At 46.6% G+C, this 21179-nt stretch overlaps 1 protein-coding gene across 2 annotated transcripts in view; it reads right to left on the reverse strand.

The window, feature by feature from the left end:
- Window positions 1-21179, reverse strand: part of LOC147664876 (TBC1 domain family member 8B-like) — a 381117-nt gene that overhangs the window by 24400 nt on the left and 335538 nt on the right. For both annotated transcript variants that reach the window (XM_086949934.1, XM_086949935.1), the window contains exon 3: window positions 2821-2939. In XM_086949934.1, the coding sequence (XP_086806060.1) occupies window positions 2821-2939 (119 nt within the window). The remainder of the gene's footprint in view (window positions 1-2820; window positions 2940-21179) is intronic.

The raw sequence follows: 21179 nt of genomic DNA on the forward strand, positions 1-21179 counted from the left end.
TTTAATGATATATTTGTTGAAGAAGAACCATTTTGGTTCTCACTGTGGCACAGTCATGTAGTAAATGCATATGGTAGAGCTTACAATAACTTAATAGCAATAATCTTCCAGGGGAATATAGATGTAAGAACAATTTGTCAAAAATATTGAAGCTGTGCAGACATACTTACAAACGTTAGTGAAAAAATGACAAAGATGGTTAATTAACAATAAAGACAACTGCTAATATTTTTTACAGGGATACAGTGTGAGAACAGAGCACTAAAGAGAGCATTTAGCTATCTGTCAGAACTGACACAGACAAAAGCTCATGCAAATTCTCTTATTAGAAGTATAATTCTCTAAAAGATTCAGTGCAATTATAAATATAAACACAATGTCATGCATTTCTGAAAATGCGAGAAAGTATGAAGAAATAATGAAGGGCAAATGATAATGTGTTACCAGAAAACCTCCTAATTCATGACATCTTCGAATTTGGTATTGTATATGTTGTCAGGTCAAAATTAGATATTTGCATTAAGAAATAGAAGCTGTGGTCGAGAAGCAACTGTAGTGCCTGAAAGGCAATTAAGCATGACGTCCTAGACACTCCCCAATGCAAACGACTAACAAGGTCATACTTACTCTGTAATGAAAGTGTGTGCTGTATAATAAGAATGTTGTTTACAAACTGTAACATTGTGGTTCCCAAACTGTGCACTGTGGTTCCCTGGGGAGCTGTCAAACCTAGCCAGGGGAGCTGCGCACCAAGCAATATGATGCATTTAATGTTGAAGGGTTTGTTGTCTTCAGTTAAACTAATTCGAATTAAATGAATGATGTGATGAAATGTAAGTGACATGCCTAAAGCTGTAAACGTAGTGCTTAATTGATGGCATGTCGAGGGAGATGAACTCCATTTTTCACTAGATCCCCACACTCAGACACTCCCAAAGTGTAAGCGGAAGATGGCTGATTAATTTTGTTAGACTTGTTAATAGTTCTTTTTTTTTCAACAAATGCATTTTACACCAATGCAAGTTATCAGGAAAGTACTGTTGTCCTGTCTTTTAACACACAAAGTATTATTCAGTATTGACGTTTGTACCTGAATCATAGGTACTTCCAGAACACATTTCTTTCAGTACACACACATTTCCAGACAGACCTGCTCTCTCCTTGAGCACAGGGAAGTAAAACACCATATACGGCATAATGCCAACATATGGATGAAAGAAAGAGGGACATTTAAATAAAAAAATCTGAGGAAATTATTTTACTTGCATTGATATGGAGGCAATTTTAGGGAGGAGATAGCAAAAATAAAGCTGTATGTGGTTTAAAAATCATGAGTCACCCTGCTGAGACAGATGTGTTGTCAATTATGATATGGGTAGAAATGAAAGTGCATGCAAATATTCTTCAAGTGCAAAAACACTTTGGCAATGGGACCTACATGCATTGGGGAGCCATCTAGCACTAAGTGGGATAAAAAAAAGTTTGAGAGGGTACTATAAAAAAAGGCATGGGGAAAGAAGTTTAACTAGGAATATTTTATTAGAGGCCGCCTTAGTAATACGAAACACCCTGCGTATATAATTATAATACCTTCATCAGCTTCCTCCCAATTATTTCCAAGGAGAAAAATGCAAGTACTCCTGAGGCCGGGTTTATATCCCCCCAACCTCCAAAAAAAGTAACAGTGGGGAGCCACAGGCAATGGCCAATGGGTCAAGGGAGCCGCAGGTCGAAAAAGTTTGGGAACCACTGCTGTAGCATATGTGCCAAAGTAGAAATAGCAAAAAAGTTAGGGCCAAATGTACAAAGCACATTTCCAGTTGCAAACATTTTTTCTAATGAACATAGTGCGATTCAGTAAACTGTAACCGAATCGGATTTTGTATTTGCAATTCGGTATTTGGAAGGGGTGTGCTGAATCGGTATGGTATGTATTACTGTTTTGAGACTGAATTCTGGTCACAAAACAGTAATACTTCACCACCAGTTTAAAACTGGTAGCAACCCATTCACAAAGGAGAAAGGGTCACCTAGGGACCCTTTTAGGATGTAAATAATATTTTTTAAGAGCAGCTAGAAGTCCAACGGACCACTGCCTGCTCTTAAAAATAAAACTGCAAAGTTTATTTTTTTCTTTTTAAAAGCATCCCATTTTTATTTAAAGAAAACAGGCTGCATTTAAATAAAAAAGGCTTTATTAAAAAAGGCATTCACTGACATGGTGATCTGCTGACCTCAGCAGGCCACCATCCCTGTGATGGCTGCGTTCCTAATGGGTCGCAAAATATGACTTACCTCATTAATATTCATTCATGAGGTAGATCGATTTGGGACCCACAAGGAATCCCTAGATAAAACTCAGTGAGTTTCATACATTAGCAATACTGATTTCCTAATTAAGATTCGGATAGAATCGCAAATGGGAAATCGGATTCCTAATGTTTGTACATCTAGCTCTTACAGAGTTGACCTTGACAATACACCTTGTGAATGTTTTTAAACAGCCAGACTGATTTACCTTTGACAAATCTTTTCAGTCCACTGATTTATAATTAGCAAACATATCCCCACATAAAAAACATAATTAAAATAGTTTCTTAAATGTCTGCCAATGGTCTTTCTATTATGGACTCCTGTGGTCTCTACCGATTAATAAAAATTTCACCTGCTGCCACAGTGTTCTGCAAATACTCCGCAGTAAGGCAATAAAATGCTTTCTAAAAATGGAAAAGCTTTAAAGTGCATCCAAAGGAGTCAAGAGTAATAATATTTCTTACGCACATTACTTTTGCATCAATGTAGTTGTAATAAAATTCTTACTCTGATTTTTCCTTGTACAAAGCTGGTGATATCTTCGCTTGAATCGAACACTGACAATGTCTTCATGACATTTTGTTCCAACCATTCCCAGTGTTTGAATATCTCATCTCTGGTGACTCCTGTTTAAAAACAAAGTAATACCTGAATACAGACTAGCAAGGTTACTTACGTTTTATTAGCTCATGTAAAGACATGAAACGTACATACAAATATACCGTACTAGGTGATCTCAAGGTTGTTTGCGCCGTAAATGCACCAGGCTAATGGGGAGATGAACATTTCAAGGCTGCTGTAGATTCTGAACTTAAAGACATCATCCGTATCTTTCACATAAATAAAGAAGTTCCTTTTTTCTCGATTCCATACTACGTCAGTACTCTTCTCACTCCGGCCCCCTTGTCCCTGTGCAGTTTATTGGAATATATTCTGATTTAGATAAAGATAAGCGTTCTTTATTTATAAGTGAATTACATATGCCTCTCCTATTCCTCCAATAAAAAAATGCTAAAAGGCAATCGAGGTTACAATTCATGCATTATTTCAATTGGGAACAGTTTAAAGATGGTACAAATAATACAGTGTACAAGAGACATACTTGTTGACAAGTTACCGGAATTGCAATGACTAATGTTCCAGAGACAGTACAGATAGACAAGAAAGATCTTCTCATGTACATGAAATGATTCGATTCTCCCTTGCCTGTGACACACGGCGTTTGATCAAGCAGAGGTAAATACTGGACTATTCTGCCTGAAACAAAGGTCAGTCTTTTTTTTTGGAGAAACCCATGCATGACTTACATCGTTTTGGTGGCTTGAGCGCCGATGTAGACGGCAGCGGGTCTCAGAGATTCTCCGCGGCCGCCCTCTGTTGTCGGCGATCCTGCTATACTATAAGGACCCCTGACATAGTATACAGCTGGGGAACACTTGAAGCCCGTTGTGAAGATATCTCAGGGCTCAACGTAATGAAATGAAAAAGAAACTTAATATAGCGCGCTGCGGCCAAGCGGCTTCCTGGCGCTGAGAAACTCATCAGTAACTACAGAGGGACCCAAGGATTTTAGCCGGGGAATGCCTGAAGGAAAAGAAAAGTTTTAAGGGCTTTGCGAAAGTGGGAGAAAATAGGAATAGAGCGGATGGAAAGAGGAAGGCTGTTCCAGAACTGGGGGGCCAACACTGAGAATCGGGTACCCCCGGTACGTGATTTACGGAAACGGGGGACGTGAAGGAGAGAGAGTGATGAAGAGCGGAGGGTGCGACTTGGGACGTGAGAGGTGATAAGGGAATTGATGAAGTGCGGAGCGAGCATGCGCCCGAAAGGCCAAGCAGGCTAGTTTAAAGTAGGATCTAAGATGGACCGGGAGCCAGTGGAGGGACTTGAGGGCGAGAGTGATGTGAGAGGATTTGGGAAGGCAAAGGATAAGACCGCCTGGTTTTGAATAGCCTGGAGGCGACGGATTTCGTAGGCAGGGATGCCTACGTACAAGCCATTTCCGTAATCCAAGCGGGAGGTGATAAGGGCCGTAACGATGGTTTTGAGAGCGTCAACAGAAAAAAAACGGGAAATCTTGCGGATTAAACGAAGGGAAGAAAAACAAGAAGACACAACGGAACTGATTTGGGCATGCATGGTCAGGTCATTGCTGATCTTGATGCCGAGAGTCCGAACAGAGGAAACTGGGGAGGGGGGAGGGCTGAAAGAGAGGGGCCAGTGAGCTGGGGACCAAGGGTTAGAAGAACCTCCAGTGAGGACGAGCTCTGTCTTGTCCGGATTGAGGTTCAAATGATTGAAGCTCATCCACTGGGAGATAAAAACAAGAGTGGAGCAAAACTTGGGAAGGGAGTCGGCTGGGGATGAAAGATCGAAGAAGAGCTGGAGGTCATCTGCGTAGTTATACACAGAGACCCCCAGCTCGAGAAGAGAAGAAATAAGAGGGCGGATATAAAGGTTAAAAAGAAGTGGATAGAGGGAAGAGCCTTGAGGGACCCCACAGGTGACAGGGCAGGGGGAGCAGAAAAACCAGAGAGGTGAACTGCCTGCGATCTTCCTTGGAGGAAGGACGCGATCCAGGAAAAGGCAGTGCCTTGGATGCCCGCTGCGCTGACACGATCGAGAAGAATGGCATGATCGACTGTGTCAAACGCAGCGGACAAATCAAGAAGGATCAAGGCTTGGGGCAGGTTACTATCGGCTTTCCCCTTGAGTTCATCCAGGACCGCGAGGACCACACCCTCAGTGGAGTGGCTGGGACGAAAGCCCGCCTGGTGGGAGGCCAAGAGATGATTCTCCTCAATATAAGTGGAGAGGCAGGATGTTACGTGGCTTTCAAGAATCTTCCCTAGATAGGGGAGTAGGTAGATCGGCCTGAAGTTGGATGGGAGAGAAGGGTCAAGACCAGGTTTTTTCAAAATAGGGAAAACTATAGCAGATTTAAAAGGGGAAGGGACACAACCCAAAGCCAGAGAAGTATTGAGGAAAGTGAGGGGGGGGACAGGGCAGCTAGTGTAAAGAGTTCTGAGAATCCGTGCGGGAGCACAGTCCGCAGGAGAACCGGACTTGACCTTGACAAGCAGGTCAAGGAAGAGCTCAGATGAAATAGGTTGAAAGTGATCCAAAACGGGAAAGGACAAAGGAAGGTAACCCGAGAGTTCGGGTTGAGACACAGTGGGAATGTTGGCCTTGATGTTAATGATCTTATCGATGAAATAATCATTCAGTGAGAGACAGAGAGACTGGGATTGAGCAGGAGAGAGGCAGGCACGATCAGAGGTGGCAAGACTATGAACTAGTGAAAAAATCTCACGGGATTTGTTGGCAGAGAGGGCCACTTTCTCAGTGAAGTATTTAGTTTTGGCCGCTAAAATGGCTTTTTTGTAATTATCGAGGAGGGCTTTGTATTTGAGGCGGAGGGTAGGGCAGTAGTTACGTCGCCAATGACGCTCCGAACGCCTAAGATCTAATTTAAGGGATTTAAGGTCGCTAGTAAACCACGTATGCGCGTCATAGGGGCGAACAGATTTGACCTTTTTAAGTGGAGCGACCTGGTCGCAAGCAGAAGAAAGCCAAGTGCTGATGACATCCGCCTGACTTTCCAAGGACAGGTCAGTCAGGTCAGGAGCAGATGAGGACAAGGAAGAAGAGAGAGCCTTAAGGTCAGTCTGGTTCCAGCTTCGAGCCAAGATGTTTTTAGGCAGGAGGGCTTTCTCAGCTTGACCCAGGTGGATGGAGAAGGAGATCATGGAATGGTCCGACCAGACACAGGGGAGAATGGACGTGGATAAGAGGTTGCAACGTAAGGACCAAATTTGGTCTAAGATATGACCCTGAATGTGGGTAGGGGCTGAAACATGAGATGAAAAATTAAGACACTGAAGTGTAGCAGAGAAGTCTTTAGATGAGGAGTCCTCCCTCGGGTCGCCCGGCCAAAAGTTGAAACCGCCAAGCAGGAGCAGCGAAGAGTTATTAACCGCCAAAGTGGCCAGGAGATCCTGCAGGGTGGACACAAACAATGGCATAGTTTGAGGGGGGCGGTACATGAGAACCACAGTAAGAGGTAAAGGGAGATTAAGAGAGCGGGCCACCAGGACGTCAACACTGGGTATGCGGGGGTGCGGGATTAGTTGGAATTTCATGGAAGAATTAATTATCATCGCCACACCCCCTCCAATTTTGCCGTCAGGGCGGTCAGCTCGAAGGGCATAGTGGGTATTTGGAAGGATAGCCAAGAGGTCCTGAAGAGAATCCGAGGAAAACCAAGTTTCAGTGAGTTAAAGAAAATCAGGGGAATCAGTGTTGAGGAGATTGGAGAGAGCAGTTTGATTTTTGACAGCAGAGCGAGTGTTGAGGAGAATATCAGAGGCTGCTGAGGAGCCGGAAGAGGGGCAAGTGACAGGGGACGTGCGGGACGTGGAGGGAGGGGAGATGGGTAGGGCAAGGAGGAGACAGGGGGAATGGGGGGCGTAAATACCATGCGTAATTAAGTGCTGGACTACAGAGGGGGAAAGAGGGGCAGAAGCAGAAAAGGATGATAATTGGGCTGAAGTGTACACCAAAGGAAGGGCAGGGTCTATGGCCCCTGGTCCCGGCCCGTCGCGGACGGGCGCAGACGGGCTTAACTTAGGCGCAACTTCGGCGCGCCCGCTGCGCTCGTCCGCTGCGCTGCCGGGACTGGCCAGCCAATATGTAGGGACACATGAGAGGAAGTGGCAGGGGGGGAGGGGCCCAAACACTGCAGCGCTGACCCAGAGCCGCCCAAGATGGAGGACTCGCCCGTCTCAGGAGGAGACGATCAGCGGGAGGCGCTCTGGGTGGCGTGCAGGAGGGAGAGGCTGCTAAGAATAGTGCTGTGCGCGGAAGTCCAGAGCGCAACTGAGGGGCACAGCGAGCGTCGACCAGAAGGTCAGTGAGAGTCTAAAAATAAACGTTGCTCCCGGAGAAGCCTCGGGAGGTCTGTAGGCTGAGTGAGGTAGGCGCGAGTTCCGCAGGGCGCCTGAAGTACTTGTCTGGGGGGGGAGGGGCCCAAACGCTGCAGTGCTAACCCAGAGCCGCCCAAGATGGAGGACTCGCCCGTCTCAGGAGGAGACGATCAGCGGGAGGCGCTCTGGGTGGCGTGCAGGAGGGAGAGGCTGCTAAGAATAGTGCCGTGTGCGGAAGTCCAGAGCGCAACTGAGGGGCACAGCGAGCGTCGGCCAGAAGGTCAGTGAGAGTCTAAAAATAAACGTTGCTCCCGGCGAAGCCTCGGGAGGTCTGTAGGCTGAGTGAGGAGAAAGGGAGGAATCTGGGTTTTTCCTCTCCCGTCGCAGCCCGCCAGAATGAGACCTAAAATGGCAGCCCTGACTGGTGCAGATGACAACTGCCGACGTGGATGGTGTGACCCCTGGAGAGCTTGCTGGAGGGGCCGTAGCTGTTCGGGAGGCGGCTTCGAGGTACAGGTGGCCCCACTGTGCAAAAGGATAAGGAAGGAGTACGAGCGGCCAGGTCACCCCGGGCTGCGCGGGTGCTGCTGCATGACCCCAAGATGGTGGACTGAGGACACTCACCCGTGTTGCGGCGAGGCTGTGTAGCTCTAGGCCTCGCCTTCCACGCGGACCACACACGGAGGGGTAACGGAGCTCTGCCGGAGTGCCTGGGTCAGCTTGAAGGGCACCCGTGGCCTTAACACTGAGGTGAGGTGGAGGGTCCTGGTGCCTGGAGCTGCGAGGGACTGGCTGCATGGGAGAGCTGTGGCACGAGCGGAGTGAGGAGAGCGCTGCAGACTGGGAGAGCAGCGAGGCTAGCCTGGACTTACCAGGATAGCGTGGCATCGCGAGGAGAAAGTATAGTTGCAGGCGCATGGAGGTGGTGCAATTGCATAGAGGCGGAAGCAGCAGATAGCCAGAGACGCCCAACTTCCCAGCACTAGGCGGACTACAGAAGTGACACAATATCAGGGGATATTGGTGGGCGTTGTGCAGTCCTTCCCGGACCCGAACTTCGCTGCAGAACTACGTAAGAGAGTGAAGTGAGAGCTACTGGTGCAGACCAACTTGAAGTGCGGGCGGCTGAATACAAGATTGGCATGCAATCTGGATCACTGAGGCTTGCTAAGGGGCAAACGAGGCAAACCCCCCTATGAGAACGTCCAAATTAGGTGTCACCTGAGCAGGGGAACTGTGAGGAGCGAATTGCGCCAACGGGGGGTGGGGGGGTTGCTGGCCCGAGCTGCTGGACAGGTGGTGACATTTGGAGGGTCAGATTCAAGCATACCTGGGACATAGGAAGGGACTATTCGGAGACCCTCTGAGGTGGGATCGGCTGACCAGTGGGTCTCCGGCGTGAACTGGGTGGCTCTATCTTGGCAGGTGAAAAGGCACTAGACCGCCTAGTTGAGGAGGAGAGAATTCATAGACTCCCTTGGCATTGCTAACCTTTGTTGCCTACGGATACCAAGATGGGCAGGGTATCCAGGAGAAAGGGGTTTGAGGTCCTGCAGATGGAGGAGCCGGAGAGGCATACAGATGTTGATGAGGCTGCCACTTTAGGTACGAGGACCTGGACAATCTGGGGACCCTACACTTGGAGGAATCATGCAGGCCATCATGGCTTTGCGGGAGGCGCTAGAGAAGAGGACGGATGCCATTGGCGCGGATCTTACCCTACTGAAGGACGATCACCTCAAACTTAAGGAGAGAGTGGCGACCAACGAAACCACTATGAAAGACATCCCGGACAGGGTAACTGCCTTGCGAAAGTCTCTGAATGAAGTGGTGCATAGGGTTAAAGTGCTGGAGGTGAGGGCGGAGGACAGTGAGGGGTGGTCGAGGTGCAACAACCTCCGCATAGTAGGAGTTCCGGAGCGTGAACAGATGCGGTCCAGTTCTTGGAAACATGGCTGAAATCGGAGGTGGCACCCGAGGGCCTATCCTCATTTTATGTGCTGGAACCTGCACACTGGGTCCCAGGTCGCCCACCTAAACGTGGGGCTCCACCCTGTCCAATCGTGGTGAGACTGCTACATTACCGAGACCGCGACTTTATACTGCAGAAAGCCCGGGAGCAACGGAATTTACAGATTGGGAACAGCAAGGTAATGATCTTTCCAGACTATACTAGGGAGGTACAGCGCCAAAGAACCTCCTTCCTAGCTTAAACGAAAGATGCGCCATCTCAATCTCCCCTACTCTATGCTGTTCCCGGACCGCTTGAGGGTGACTGCAGGTGCGGAGACACACTTCTTTCTCACGCCGCAGGTCGCTTGGGACTGGTTGGAAGCCCGAAATAGCTCTGGTGCACGCACACCGCAGGCGACTTCGCCCCGCGGACGTCTGTCCACCACTTAGCCAGTACAGAGGCCCATCTCTCCAATGGATCAGCGCCAGGAATGAGACTGAGCAGTCCTAGCAGTAGCGGCCATTAGTCAGGGTACAGTTAGTCCGGCTAGCAACGACACGGATAACGAGAAAAGTGGAGTGGAGAGCCCGATATCGAGCAGTGCCCAGGGGCTCTCCGATACTGAACTTCCGGTTGTTACTCCACAGACAGCAGATGGGATGTTTGGGTGATGGGACTGCAGAGGGTATGTGGAAAAGATGGTAAGATGATTAACGTGACCACAGGGCCTAGAGACCTATCTGCTACATTGTGGCGGGCTGCGAGAAGACTCTACAAGATCTCCTGGGGCCCGGATGGAAGTATTAGTTCCAAAGGGGGGGGGGGGGCCGGGAGGGGTTCCGGGGGCATCGAGTGCGAGTCAAACACCGCCTTCTTTTTATGGCTCTTTGTATGAATACCTTGGTTTGTATGGGGGCCTGTTCTTGTGTACCTGTCCTGGGGTGTGGGAATTGGGTAAAGTTTGAAGTTGGGGAGGGATGGGTTCCTAAGGGGGCAGGAACTAGATCTGGAGCCATGGGTACCTCCGTAGGAATCGAGGTCACAAAATGCACGCCTACCTAGTGCGGAGAGGAGTGCAAATTGCACTGCCGCAAGTAACGCACTTGACGAAGTCAGAAGGGGCGGCACTGCAGCGTCGTTGTAGAGGGCAGGTATTTCATACCACATATTCGGCCTATGCTAGAGGAACCTTAATATGGGTAAGTGCTGGAGTACCATTCCAATGTGTTAGGCAGATGGTAGATACAGAATGCCGATTCACGGTAGTAACAGGGCAGCTTGATGGCTGGGACATTACGTTAGGAAGCATATAAGTCCCTAATGTTAAGTAACCTGCCTTCTTCGCACAGCTATCGCAGAAACTGGCGAGGGAATTGACGGGCCCTATACTCCTGGGGGGAGATTTCAATTGCATTACTGACATAGACCTGGTCCGCTCCCATCCTCCACTTCCTGACGCCCCCACTCATAGGATCGCAGAAGCCAGACGGGACTGGCAACAGCACTGGGGACTGACAGACACTTGGCGGGCTCATAACCCTGGGGAACGAGACTACTCTTATTTCTCAACTATGCATGAGCTGCACGTCCGGTTGGATGCTATACTTTGCTTCCCTGATGTGCATATGACCGTTACGTTGAGTGAGTACTTAGCCAGGACGACTTCTGATCACAACCTGCTACTGGTGTCTTTGGATTGGGTTTGCCTTAGAACGGCGATCCCTAGTTGGCGTCTACAAAGGGAAACACTGGAAGACCAGGTCTTCCTCACCACCATAGGTAATGCTATTGAAGAATACTTTCAACACAACACCAACACATCCACTAACCTACATACTGAATGGGATGCATTCAAAGTAGTGATACAAGGTTGTTGTATTGGGGAGGCTGTGGGAGTTCGAAAAACCTTATTGAGTGAGGTACAACAGGCGGGAGGGCCGCTTAGGGAGAAAGAAACAGAAAGGCCTGGACGGGAGGATAAACAAGAGGAGTTGTTGAGGGCGAAAGAAGAGATGGCGACGCAAGTGGAGAGGCTGAGGTGTTTTGATTACAGGGCATATGCGGCAAGGGAGCACGCTGAAAGGGAGAAGTCTGGGGCACTCTTGGCTTGGTTGGCAAATCCAGTGTGCAGAGGGACACCGATCTTAGAGCTACGAGATGGGGGGCAGTATACATTGGACAGCAGGTTATTAACACACAGTTTAAGGAATACTACACTACTCTATACTATATAGTCAGCTAGACCCCAGGGTTCTGGAGGAGGGGAATTTTCTGAACATAGACATGCCGCAGATTGAGGCGGAGGACGCAGAGACCTTGGGTCGGCCAGTGGAGCTGGGTGACATCCGGGGAGTCATAAAACGTATGGCTGAGAACAAAACACCGGGAACAGATGGGCAGCCGTCTGAGTTTTATGCCACGTATGTGGACCTGCTGGCCCCCCAACTGGTAACCCTATATAATCGATCGAAGCAAGATGTCTGTCTACCTAGCTCAACGAGAGAAGCAGTAATTATACGCCTCCTTAAGTCAGACAAACCGGCGTTGGACCGTACAGCCTATCGCCCTCTTGCGATGCTTTATCTTGATTATAAGATTTTGAGCAGTGTTTTGGCCAGCCGACTGATAGTACATGTGACAACTCTGGTGCATGGGGACCAGGCTGGTTTCATTACTTCCATGAATACGGCCATGAACATACAAAGGCTGTGTCAATTGGTACACGGAACTGGGGAGGCATGCGTCCTATCGATTGACATTGAAAAGGCTTTCAATAGTTTGGAATGGCATATCTGTTCAGGGTCTTGAGGGCGTTCGGCCTGGGCGAGGGATTTGTGGCCTGGACAAAGATTCTGTATAATCCCTCGACGGCCAGGGTTAGAACGGGGGAACGATTTCCGAAGCCTGCAGTGTAGGTAGGGAGACGAGGCAGGGCTGCCCACTGTCTCCCCTCGTATTCGCCCTGGCAATAGAACCCTTAGCGGTCCATGTACAGTCGGAGAGGCACTACAGGGGCTTGGGAGGGGATGGGTCAGGTGCACTATATTGCTCTATATGCAGACGATTTGTTGATGTTCCTCGCCAATGCTGCTGAGGAGCTGCGGGGTGCTCGAGACTTGCGGATGAGACTGGGGCAAGTGGCGGGCCTCAAAGTCAACTATCATGTGTCTGCTGACTTATTTGAGGGCAATATAGGGCGTGCATTGAGAACTACCAGGAGAAATTTTGATTTCTGGGGGGCTCTGCCGTTATCGGTAGCGGGGAGAGTGGCGTTGCTAAAAATGATAACCCTGCCTCGTCTACTTTACTATTTTGGGGTTCTACCACTTTGGGTGCTTGGGAAATATTTTGTCCAACTAAACTCTATGGTTACGAGTTTTCTGTGGGGCTCAGGAAGGTGCAGAGTGGCGCTGAACATTATGATGCGCCCTACACAGAAGGGAGGGTTTGCAGTACCCGATTTTGAGGCATGTTACCACGCGGCTCAATTTCAATGGTTCACCCAGTGAATGGCGGGGAGGATGAGGGTAGAGACGGACCAGAGAGGTATGGACCTGGGACTACACCAACTCGCTTGGATTCTACTCCAGCTGCCAGTACGCGAAAGAGAGGTGCCGAGGTATCTGTGGGTAGTGTGACAATACAGGAACAGAGCCATTAGAAGAGGTAAGATGGGTCCTGTGTACGCCCCTGAGATTCCAGTATTGCTCTGTGAGGCATTACCGCACAGAGGAAATTGGAAGAGGTTGCGGGACTGGGAGGAACTGTGGATCTCCACTATTGGGGATCTCTATGAAGATGGTGTCCTCATACCATTTTATGACCTCACGGAAAGATCTGAACTGCCCACCCAGGACTTTCTTTTGCATGCAGCATTGACGGCAGCCATGCATAAACACTGGAAGAATGGAAGAGCCACAGACCTTCTCCCTTGTCAGTATGTGGTCACATCAGCGGGTAAGATTAAGGTGGTTACCTGTCTGTATAGGAGAATTACTCAGGGGTCTAGGACTCCCTTCGAGGGGCTGCGCATTAAGTGGGAGGCGGATCTGGGGAGCCCTACAGAGGAAAAGCTGTGGGAGTTGTTGATGGAGCAGGCATGGAAATGCTCCCGGAATGCGAGATTCCAGCGAATACAATTTTATGTGTTCCATCGGGCGTACCTCACTCCTCTCAAAATTAATGAGTTTTTCGATCCCACACAGCCTGCCCGGGGTGCAAGATGGAAAATGCTGCTTTTGTGTTCAAGCTCTGGGACTGTCCACTACTACACGGGTTTTGGGGGGAGCCAGGGAGCTGCAGCTGACTCCTTGTGTTTGCCTGTTACATTGGTTTCCCCACACTGCCCGTAACAAGATCACCAGTAAATTCCTAGATTTAGGATTAGTCCTAGCTAAAAGGGAGTCATTGGAAAGCGGTAACTGCCCCTAATAAAGCACGATGGTTGCAGGAATTTATAAAGTGGGTGGATTTGGTGGAGATTTTCAGACTACAGATGGCCCGCAGAACTGACAGTTATAGATTACTGGAAACGGCAAAAGCCTGGGTGGCGATGGTGGACCTCCTTAAGAACCCGGCTGATGACGATTAATGATCCTTTGTGGGCGGGGGACTCACCCTCCAATACTGAAACGTTGCCTCTGATGAGTGGGTGGGATGGATGGTGGGTGGGGCGATTGATGTGAGAGCATCCCCCTTGATGGCACCCTGAATCTTGACACAAGGATTTCAATGGGGGGTAGGAATGTATACTGGGCGACAAGAGAGACAATAGGGAGAGCGACATGTCGGAGGGGACGGGGGAGGAAGGGACAGAGGAGGGGGCGGGGGAGGAAGGGACAGAGGAGGGGGCAGGGGAGGGAGGGAAGGGGGGGGGGTTTTGTTGATTTTAAGTGGCCTTAGAAGGGGAGAGGTGGAGTTCGAGTAACCACAACCTGGGGTAGCATGATACTGTCCTATGGGATAGAGTCAACGGTTGGAACGGACACAATTAATGTACTTAGTGGACAATAATACTGATAAAATCGGGGATGAAGATGAGGACGACCTAGCCCGGAGAGTGAATATGACATACTATATCCTAACGATGGCACAATGCTGTATACTTGAAGGCATTGTACACAAGAAATGAAGAATGACATGTATATGGTAAAAGGAAAACTGAATAAAGGTTGTTTACAAAAAAATTACTTACATCGTTTCCAGTTTTGGGACATCTGCATTTGGTGACTGGAGGATTGGTGAATAAAACACTTGCCAATATGTTCTTCCAACATGGCATTTACTGCTGGGAACGAAAACATCCATTTACGTCTTCACCAGCCATTGATATCTGACATGGACCAGGTTTACAGTCTTCTCCAGAGTGCCTCTGGCATTGCAAAACAGTGGGTGCCTAGAGGCCTTGGTAAGACCTGGGGCATCTCGTCACTGATTTTTAGTTGGGCTTTTGTATGCTTGGCTTGGACTCAGAAACGTGATTTTCTAGGATTCGCTCAGTATTTGTAGAAACAAAGATTGGGCTGGAGCTTGAAAATACCTTTTATTTTCTTCCTAGCAAAAGAAACTGCCAGTGCAGTTTGCACAATACATAAAATGGGTTTAAGCACACGCATTATAGGTGTGTATTCAATGTACATCTACAAACATACAATATTAAACCACAATTTTCCAGACCTCTTCCAAGTGATGTTAATCTAGCTAGGTGGAAGCCAAACAGAGCAGGGAACAAGGGTTTGTTTCCTGTAGCTTGCCAGTTGTTTTCAGAGAATGGTTAGAACTCTTTAGACGTTCTTTTTGCTCATTTGCTTTCTCTGCTCTGGTTTAAGAATATGCACTAAAAGATGTGTTATGTTTCTGCCTGAGCAACTAAGTACCTGTCCGAAGTCAGGTTTAACACATATACAATGATAAACAGAAGCTCAGTGTACTGTCAGACAAAAAAGTTATATCATTTTATTATTGCATATTTATCGTCCAATAATATCTACTATCGGATCCATTACAGAACCCCTCTCAAAATACTCTGATAAATTATTAAGACCTTTCATATCAAAAATACCCTCCTACATTATTGACACTTCTGCGATCATCAACAAAGTAGAGCAATTTCCGTTTAATCAGGCGACCAGTATTCTTGTCACACTCAACGTTGAGGCCTTATATAGTAACATTCCCCAAGATAAAGCCCTCACAGCCATTTCCTGGTTTATTGACAAAAACCAGGTTCCTTGCCCTAAAACCTTTCTTCTTCACTGTTTAGATATAGTTTTAACTGAGAATACCTTTGAATATATTTCGACCTGGGCTCGCTACATTGATGATATTTTCTTTATTTGGACAGACTCAGAGCAGCAATTGTCAGAATTTATGGAGTGGCTCAATGTGTATGATAGTAATCTCCATTTAACAGCATACACTAGCAGAAACCAGGTGGAATTTTTGGATATCCTCATCAGACAAAGAGGGAGCCCTTGAAGTAGATCTGTTCATTAAACCTCCAGCTCGCAACACTCTACTTCATTTTAACAGCTACCACCCTCGAGCCCAGAAGGAAAGTATTTCTTTCAGCCAATTTCTCAGTCTTCGACGGAATTGCTCTAACATTCAGGATTTTGACATCCAGGTAGGTATACTAAAAACTAAGTTCCTTGCTCGTGGTTATCAACATAGATTAATTCAGGAGTCTTGTAAACGTGCCCGATTCTATGATGGCGACTTCCTCCTTCAACCCAAACCCACAATTACCAAAAACCAATTGGTATGCATTACTAGACATTCGACCATGAAAAACACTGTCTGCCAGATCGTGAATTCGAATTGGCATATCCTCAATAGTAATCTAGAGGAACATGAAAAGATGCCTAAGCCTATCTATGCCCACAGAAGAAATAAAAATATTAAGGACTACATCACTCGTTCTAGATTTGTTGAAGGAACTCCATTTATTCAAAAGACAATTCGAAAATCGCTTATTACAGGCACCTATAAATGCATGAATTGCAAAGCCTGTGAAACAGCCATAGTCGGCACCAGTTATACTTATCAAGGATACACCATCTGACCACGAAAGTTCTCAAATTGTAAGACCAAGAATGTTATTTATCTTTTGGTCTGTCCTTGCGGACTCGGATATGTGGCCGAGACTACTAGACCCTTTTGCATCCAGCTCACTGAACACCGCTCAGCCATCAATACCTCCAAAATGAATGCTCCCCTGGTTAAACATTATTCCGAATGTCACCACAAATCCAACGATATACGTTGGTTTATCATTGAAAACCTCGACACCCATGGTACCACACATACGGAGGAAGTTCGCAAAAAACGGAAGGTTTGGGGGATTTTTTCACAGGCATCTCATACCTCAGGTTTTAATGTCCAAATCCCGTGGGAGAACGCCATTAAGTATAATACTAAATGATTGGTTATTTTATTCGGACATTTAGTTGTCCTAGCGCATTATCCAAGTGCTTCATTCGGTTTTATTTAGATTTCCCCTAAATGCACTTTATACCCCTTCCGCATATTTTTTGTTATGAGTGATTAGATGTGCCATTTATTAGTACACTCGAACATTTTGTATTTCTCGGTTTCCCATTTTGTTTGCACATCCAGTAGCTGCCCCTTCCCTCCACTATTGTCTATTGTTGATATTTACAGAATGTGTCAACCGGCCCTGACATATCCTTGTCTTTTTCCACCGGTAAACGGTCAGCGGTCTAGTTTTACCGCGTCTATATGCAGTAAGGGTTGGAGCCCATTCCTGGCATGTGACACGTGTCACTCTGTCATGTGCCATATGCCCAGCTGATGTGACATTTGCCACAGATTTTTTACTTGCTCTTTCATGGATATCAGTTGATGATTTCCAAAAGACTATCTTTCACTCTGCTAAAATAAATAAATTGTTTAAAAAAAGAAAAAATATAAAAAAAGAATTTCCCGAGGTGGGGTTTGAACCCTTGTCAAAATGCACTCACAGCCCCTGTGAACTGCCAGCGAGCCATCTGTTTTGCTGGAAGTGCTCACAGCCAAAGGCCTTTTTGTCACGGAAAAATGATTTTGGTCCCTCCTCTATTTCCATGGTGTTTGGACTTTACATGCCAGAAATCCTCTCTCGATTTACATGCTTTAAATACAATTAGCCCTTCCTTTTTTACAGTCTGACATTAGACCCATGCATTTGTTACTGTTACACAATCATCCCCAAATTGTCATTCCACTAAATAAGTGATTTCTTTTATAGCAAACCTGTCCCCCCCTCCACATGCCACACGGCATGCCATCAATGCCTGACATGCACTATGACTAAGGAGGCCATAGTTCTCCCAGACACTGCTAGGGGGTGATTTACAAAGGCACAGCCTTCATTTGTTGAATTTAGAAAACAAATTAAAAAAACAAAACGAATTTCCCCAGCTGGGGTTTGAACCCTGGTCAAAAAGCACTCTCCGTCCCTGTGAACTACCAGTGAGCCATCTATTTTGCTGGAATTGTCCCCAGCCAAAGGCCTAAATGTTATGGAAAAATGATGTTAGTCCCTCCTCTATTTCCATGGTGTTTGGACTTTAGATGCCACAAATCCTCTCTCGATTTACATGCTTTAAATACAAATAGCCCTTCCTTTTTTACAGTCCGCCACTAGCCCCATGCATCTCTTATTGTTACACAATCATGCACAAATTCTCATTACACTAAATAAGTGATTTCTTTAATAGCAAACCTGTTCCCCCCCCTTTCACATGTCACACAGCATGCCATCAATGCCTGACAAGCAATATGACTAAGGAGGCCACAGTTCTCCCACTGCTAGGGGTGATTTACAAAGGGACAGCTTTCATTTGTGGAATTTAGAAAACAAATAAAAAATAAAAAATAAACCATTTTCCCCAGCTGGGGTTTGAACCCTGGTCAAAAAGCATTCATAGCCCCTGTGAACTACCACTGTACCATCAGTTCCGCATAGAATTTCTGTGCCCAAAGCCTTTGTGTCTTTGAGAAAGGGTGATGTCCTTCTGTTTCCATGCTGTTTTCTTCTTACATGCCACAAATCTACACTTGATTTTCGTTATTTATAAACAAAGAGCCCTTCCTTCCTCTCATTCTGGCACCTGGCCCATGCATTTGGTTTTCTTACACAACCATCCCCAAAGTCTCATTTCACAAATTAAGGGATTTCTTTCATAGCAAACCTGGTCCCCCTTCCAGTTTTCACAACATGTCACAAATCTCTGACATGCACTGGCTTGACTAAAAAGGCCACAAATCGCACAGACACTGCTAGGGGTGATTTATAAAAGGGCATCTTTCATTTGGGTAAAATAGAAAAAATAAAATAGAAAAGAATATAAAAATCGATTTTCCCCACATGGGGTTTGAACCCTTGTCAAAAAGCATTCAAAGGATCTGTGAACTACCACTGTACGATGTGTTCTGCATAGAACTACTTTGCCGAAAGCCTTTATGTCTTTGAGAAAGGGTGATGTCCTTCTTCTGTTTCCATGCTGTTTTCTTCTTACATGCCACACATCTACACTTGATTGCTGTTTTCTTCTTACATGCCACAAATCTACACTTGATTTTCGTTATTTATAAACAAAGAGCCCTTCCTTCCTCTCATTCTGGCACTTTGCCCATGCATTTAGTTTTCTTACACAACCATTCACAAATTCTCATTCCACAAATTAAGGGATTTCTTTCATAGCAAACCTGGTCCCTCTTACACGTGTCACAGCATGACACAAATCTCTGACATGCACTGGCTTGACTAAAAAGGCCACAAATCTCACAGACACTGCTAGGGGTGATTTACAAAAGGGCATCTTTTATTTCGGTAAAATAGAAAAAAAATAGAAAAGAATATAAAAATCGATTTTCCCTAGCTGGAGTTTGAACCCTGGTCAAAAAGCACTCAAAGCCCCTGTGTACTACTGTACCATCTGCTCTGCTTAGATTTGTTTTACCCACAGCCTTTGTGTCTTGGAAAAAGGTTAATGTCCTTCTTCTGTTTCCATGCCGTTTTCCTTCTTACATGCCACAAATCTACACTTGATTTTCGTTATTTATAAAAAAAGAGCCCTTCCTTTCCCTCAGTCTGGCACTTGGCCCATACATTTCTTTTTCTTACACAACCATTCCCAAAGTCTCATTCCACAAATTAAGGGATTTCTTTAATAATAACCTTGCACCCCTTACACATGCCACAGCATGTCACAGATGTCTGGCATGCATTGCTTGACGAAAGAGGCCACAAATCTCCCAGACACTGCTAGGCGATGATTTACAAAGTGACAGCTTTTTTTTTGCAAGTTTATTTATTATTTTCATATTGCTTACAACATTGTATGGTCATTCACTGTGATCATGTAAATCTAGTAAGGAAAAAGACAAGTATAATTTGCCAAACAAATGTACTCAAACGTGCAACGCACCAATGTCTCAGGGTACCATATATATCATAAATTGTGATATCAACCCGGACCAGCGGGCTCTCCCTCACTGTCCGGCCTGCAATTTCCTTGACATAATAAATACAACAATTGAGCAGTTGGGTGGAACGTGAATTACCCCACTCCAATGGGGACTATCCCAGCAGGCTGTTGTGAAATAGGGGCGTCACTAATCTCCAGTAAGTAATTTTTAAAAGGCTCCCAAATGTCATTTTGCCTGGATGCAGACGGTTGGGTTGTAGCATGAAGGTCACAATTAGTATTACAGAATGTGAGGCAATTGAGCCAATCTTTCACTGTGGGGGAGGCCCTACTTCCCCATTTGCGAGCTATTTCCCTCTTTGCGAGCAAAAGGGCAATGGGAGTGAATTTGCACAACTTCTTCGGGAGACCCCCTACATAGCCCAACAAGGTGTCCCCAGGTGTACGGACCATTTCAAGGTTGGTCATTTGTGTTATCAATCTGAAAATGGATCTCCAGAAGTCCCCAGTCTTCGCACAGTTCCATCGCAGGTGGGCAGAATCGGCTTGCGGGCCATCACACTTAGGAGAAAAGTGTGTGGTCGATTAGGATCAATGGAGTTAACGTTCACTGAGGTCATATAGACCCTCCACAAATATTTGAAATGTATAAGCTTATGTCTGCTGTTTTAGGAGACCTCGTTCATTTGTGGACAACAAAAGGACCAGTGAGAGTCTTGAATTGGGTGCACAAGGTCTTACTCCCATGCCTCCTGTATCTTGGCCTCCCTGCTAGGCATTCATGTTTTGTATAGCTTCGAGGTTAGTTGTTCTCCATTGGAACTTGTGATTAAGAGAGTAAGAGGAGGGAAGGACTCGGGCTCCAATGGGAACTCCGGAACCTTGGCTCCGAGTGCCCGAGATATCTGGCTAAATACAAATTGTTCCATGAATGTTGCCTCACTGAACCTCCCGGCCTCTTTGCTTAAAAAAACATAGCCCCCTGGGAACATGTAGTGGGAACATGTAGTGAGTGCACGCTGTGCAAGTTTTTCTTGCGTAATGGGGATCCAGGGGTTTGTATTGACAGGGATCTCCTATGATTATAGAGTGTCACCTCCAGCCATTTTCGCCAACTTATGCCAGACCGAGCGCAAACTGTTTGAATATCCCTGGGATCCCTGGCAAAGCCCCACGGCAGCACCGAACAAAGGGGCGCCGGGAGCACCAGGTCAGGTTTAGGTCTAGTGTAGGGGATGCGCGCATCCGGGTAATACCAGGAGTGTGCGAAACTGCACTGAACAACAAAATAGTACATCTGAAGATTGGAGACCCCAAAACCACCTCTCTCATATGGTAAGGACATGGTGTCCCAGCTAACTCTAGATCTTCCTCCCTCACAGACCAATCTGATGAGATCAGAACACAAAGTGCACAAAAAATTGTTGGGGAGCGGGATAGCAATGTTGTGAAACAGATACAAAAACCTTGGGAGGACAAACATCTTCACAAGTGCAACTCGACTAGCAAGGGGAAGGGGGAGTCTCAACCAACGCTCAACCTGCTGCTCCAGGT

Source organism: Lissotriton vulgaris, unplaced genomic scaffold (genome assembly GCF_964263255.1).
Source record: "Lissotriton vulgaris unplaced genomic scaffold, aLisVul1.2 SCAFFOLD_1639, whole genome shotgun sequence".
Lineage (NCBI taxonomy): Eukaryota > Metazoa > Chordata > Amphibia > Caudata > Salamandridae > Lissotriton > Lissotriton vulgaris.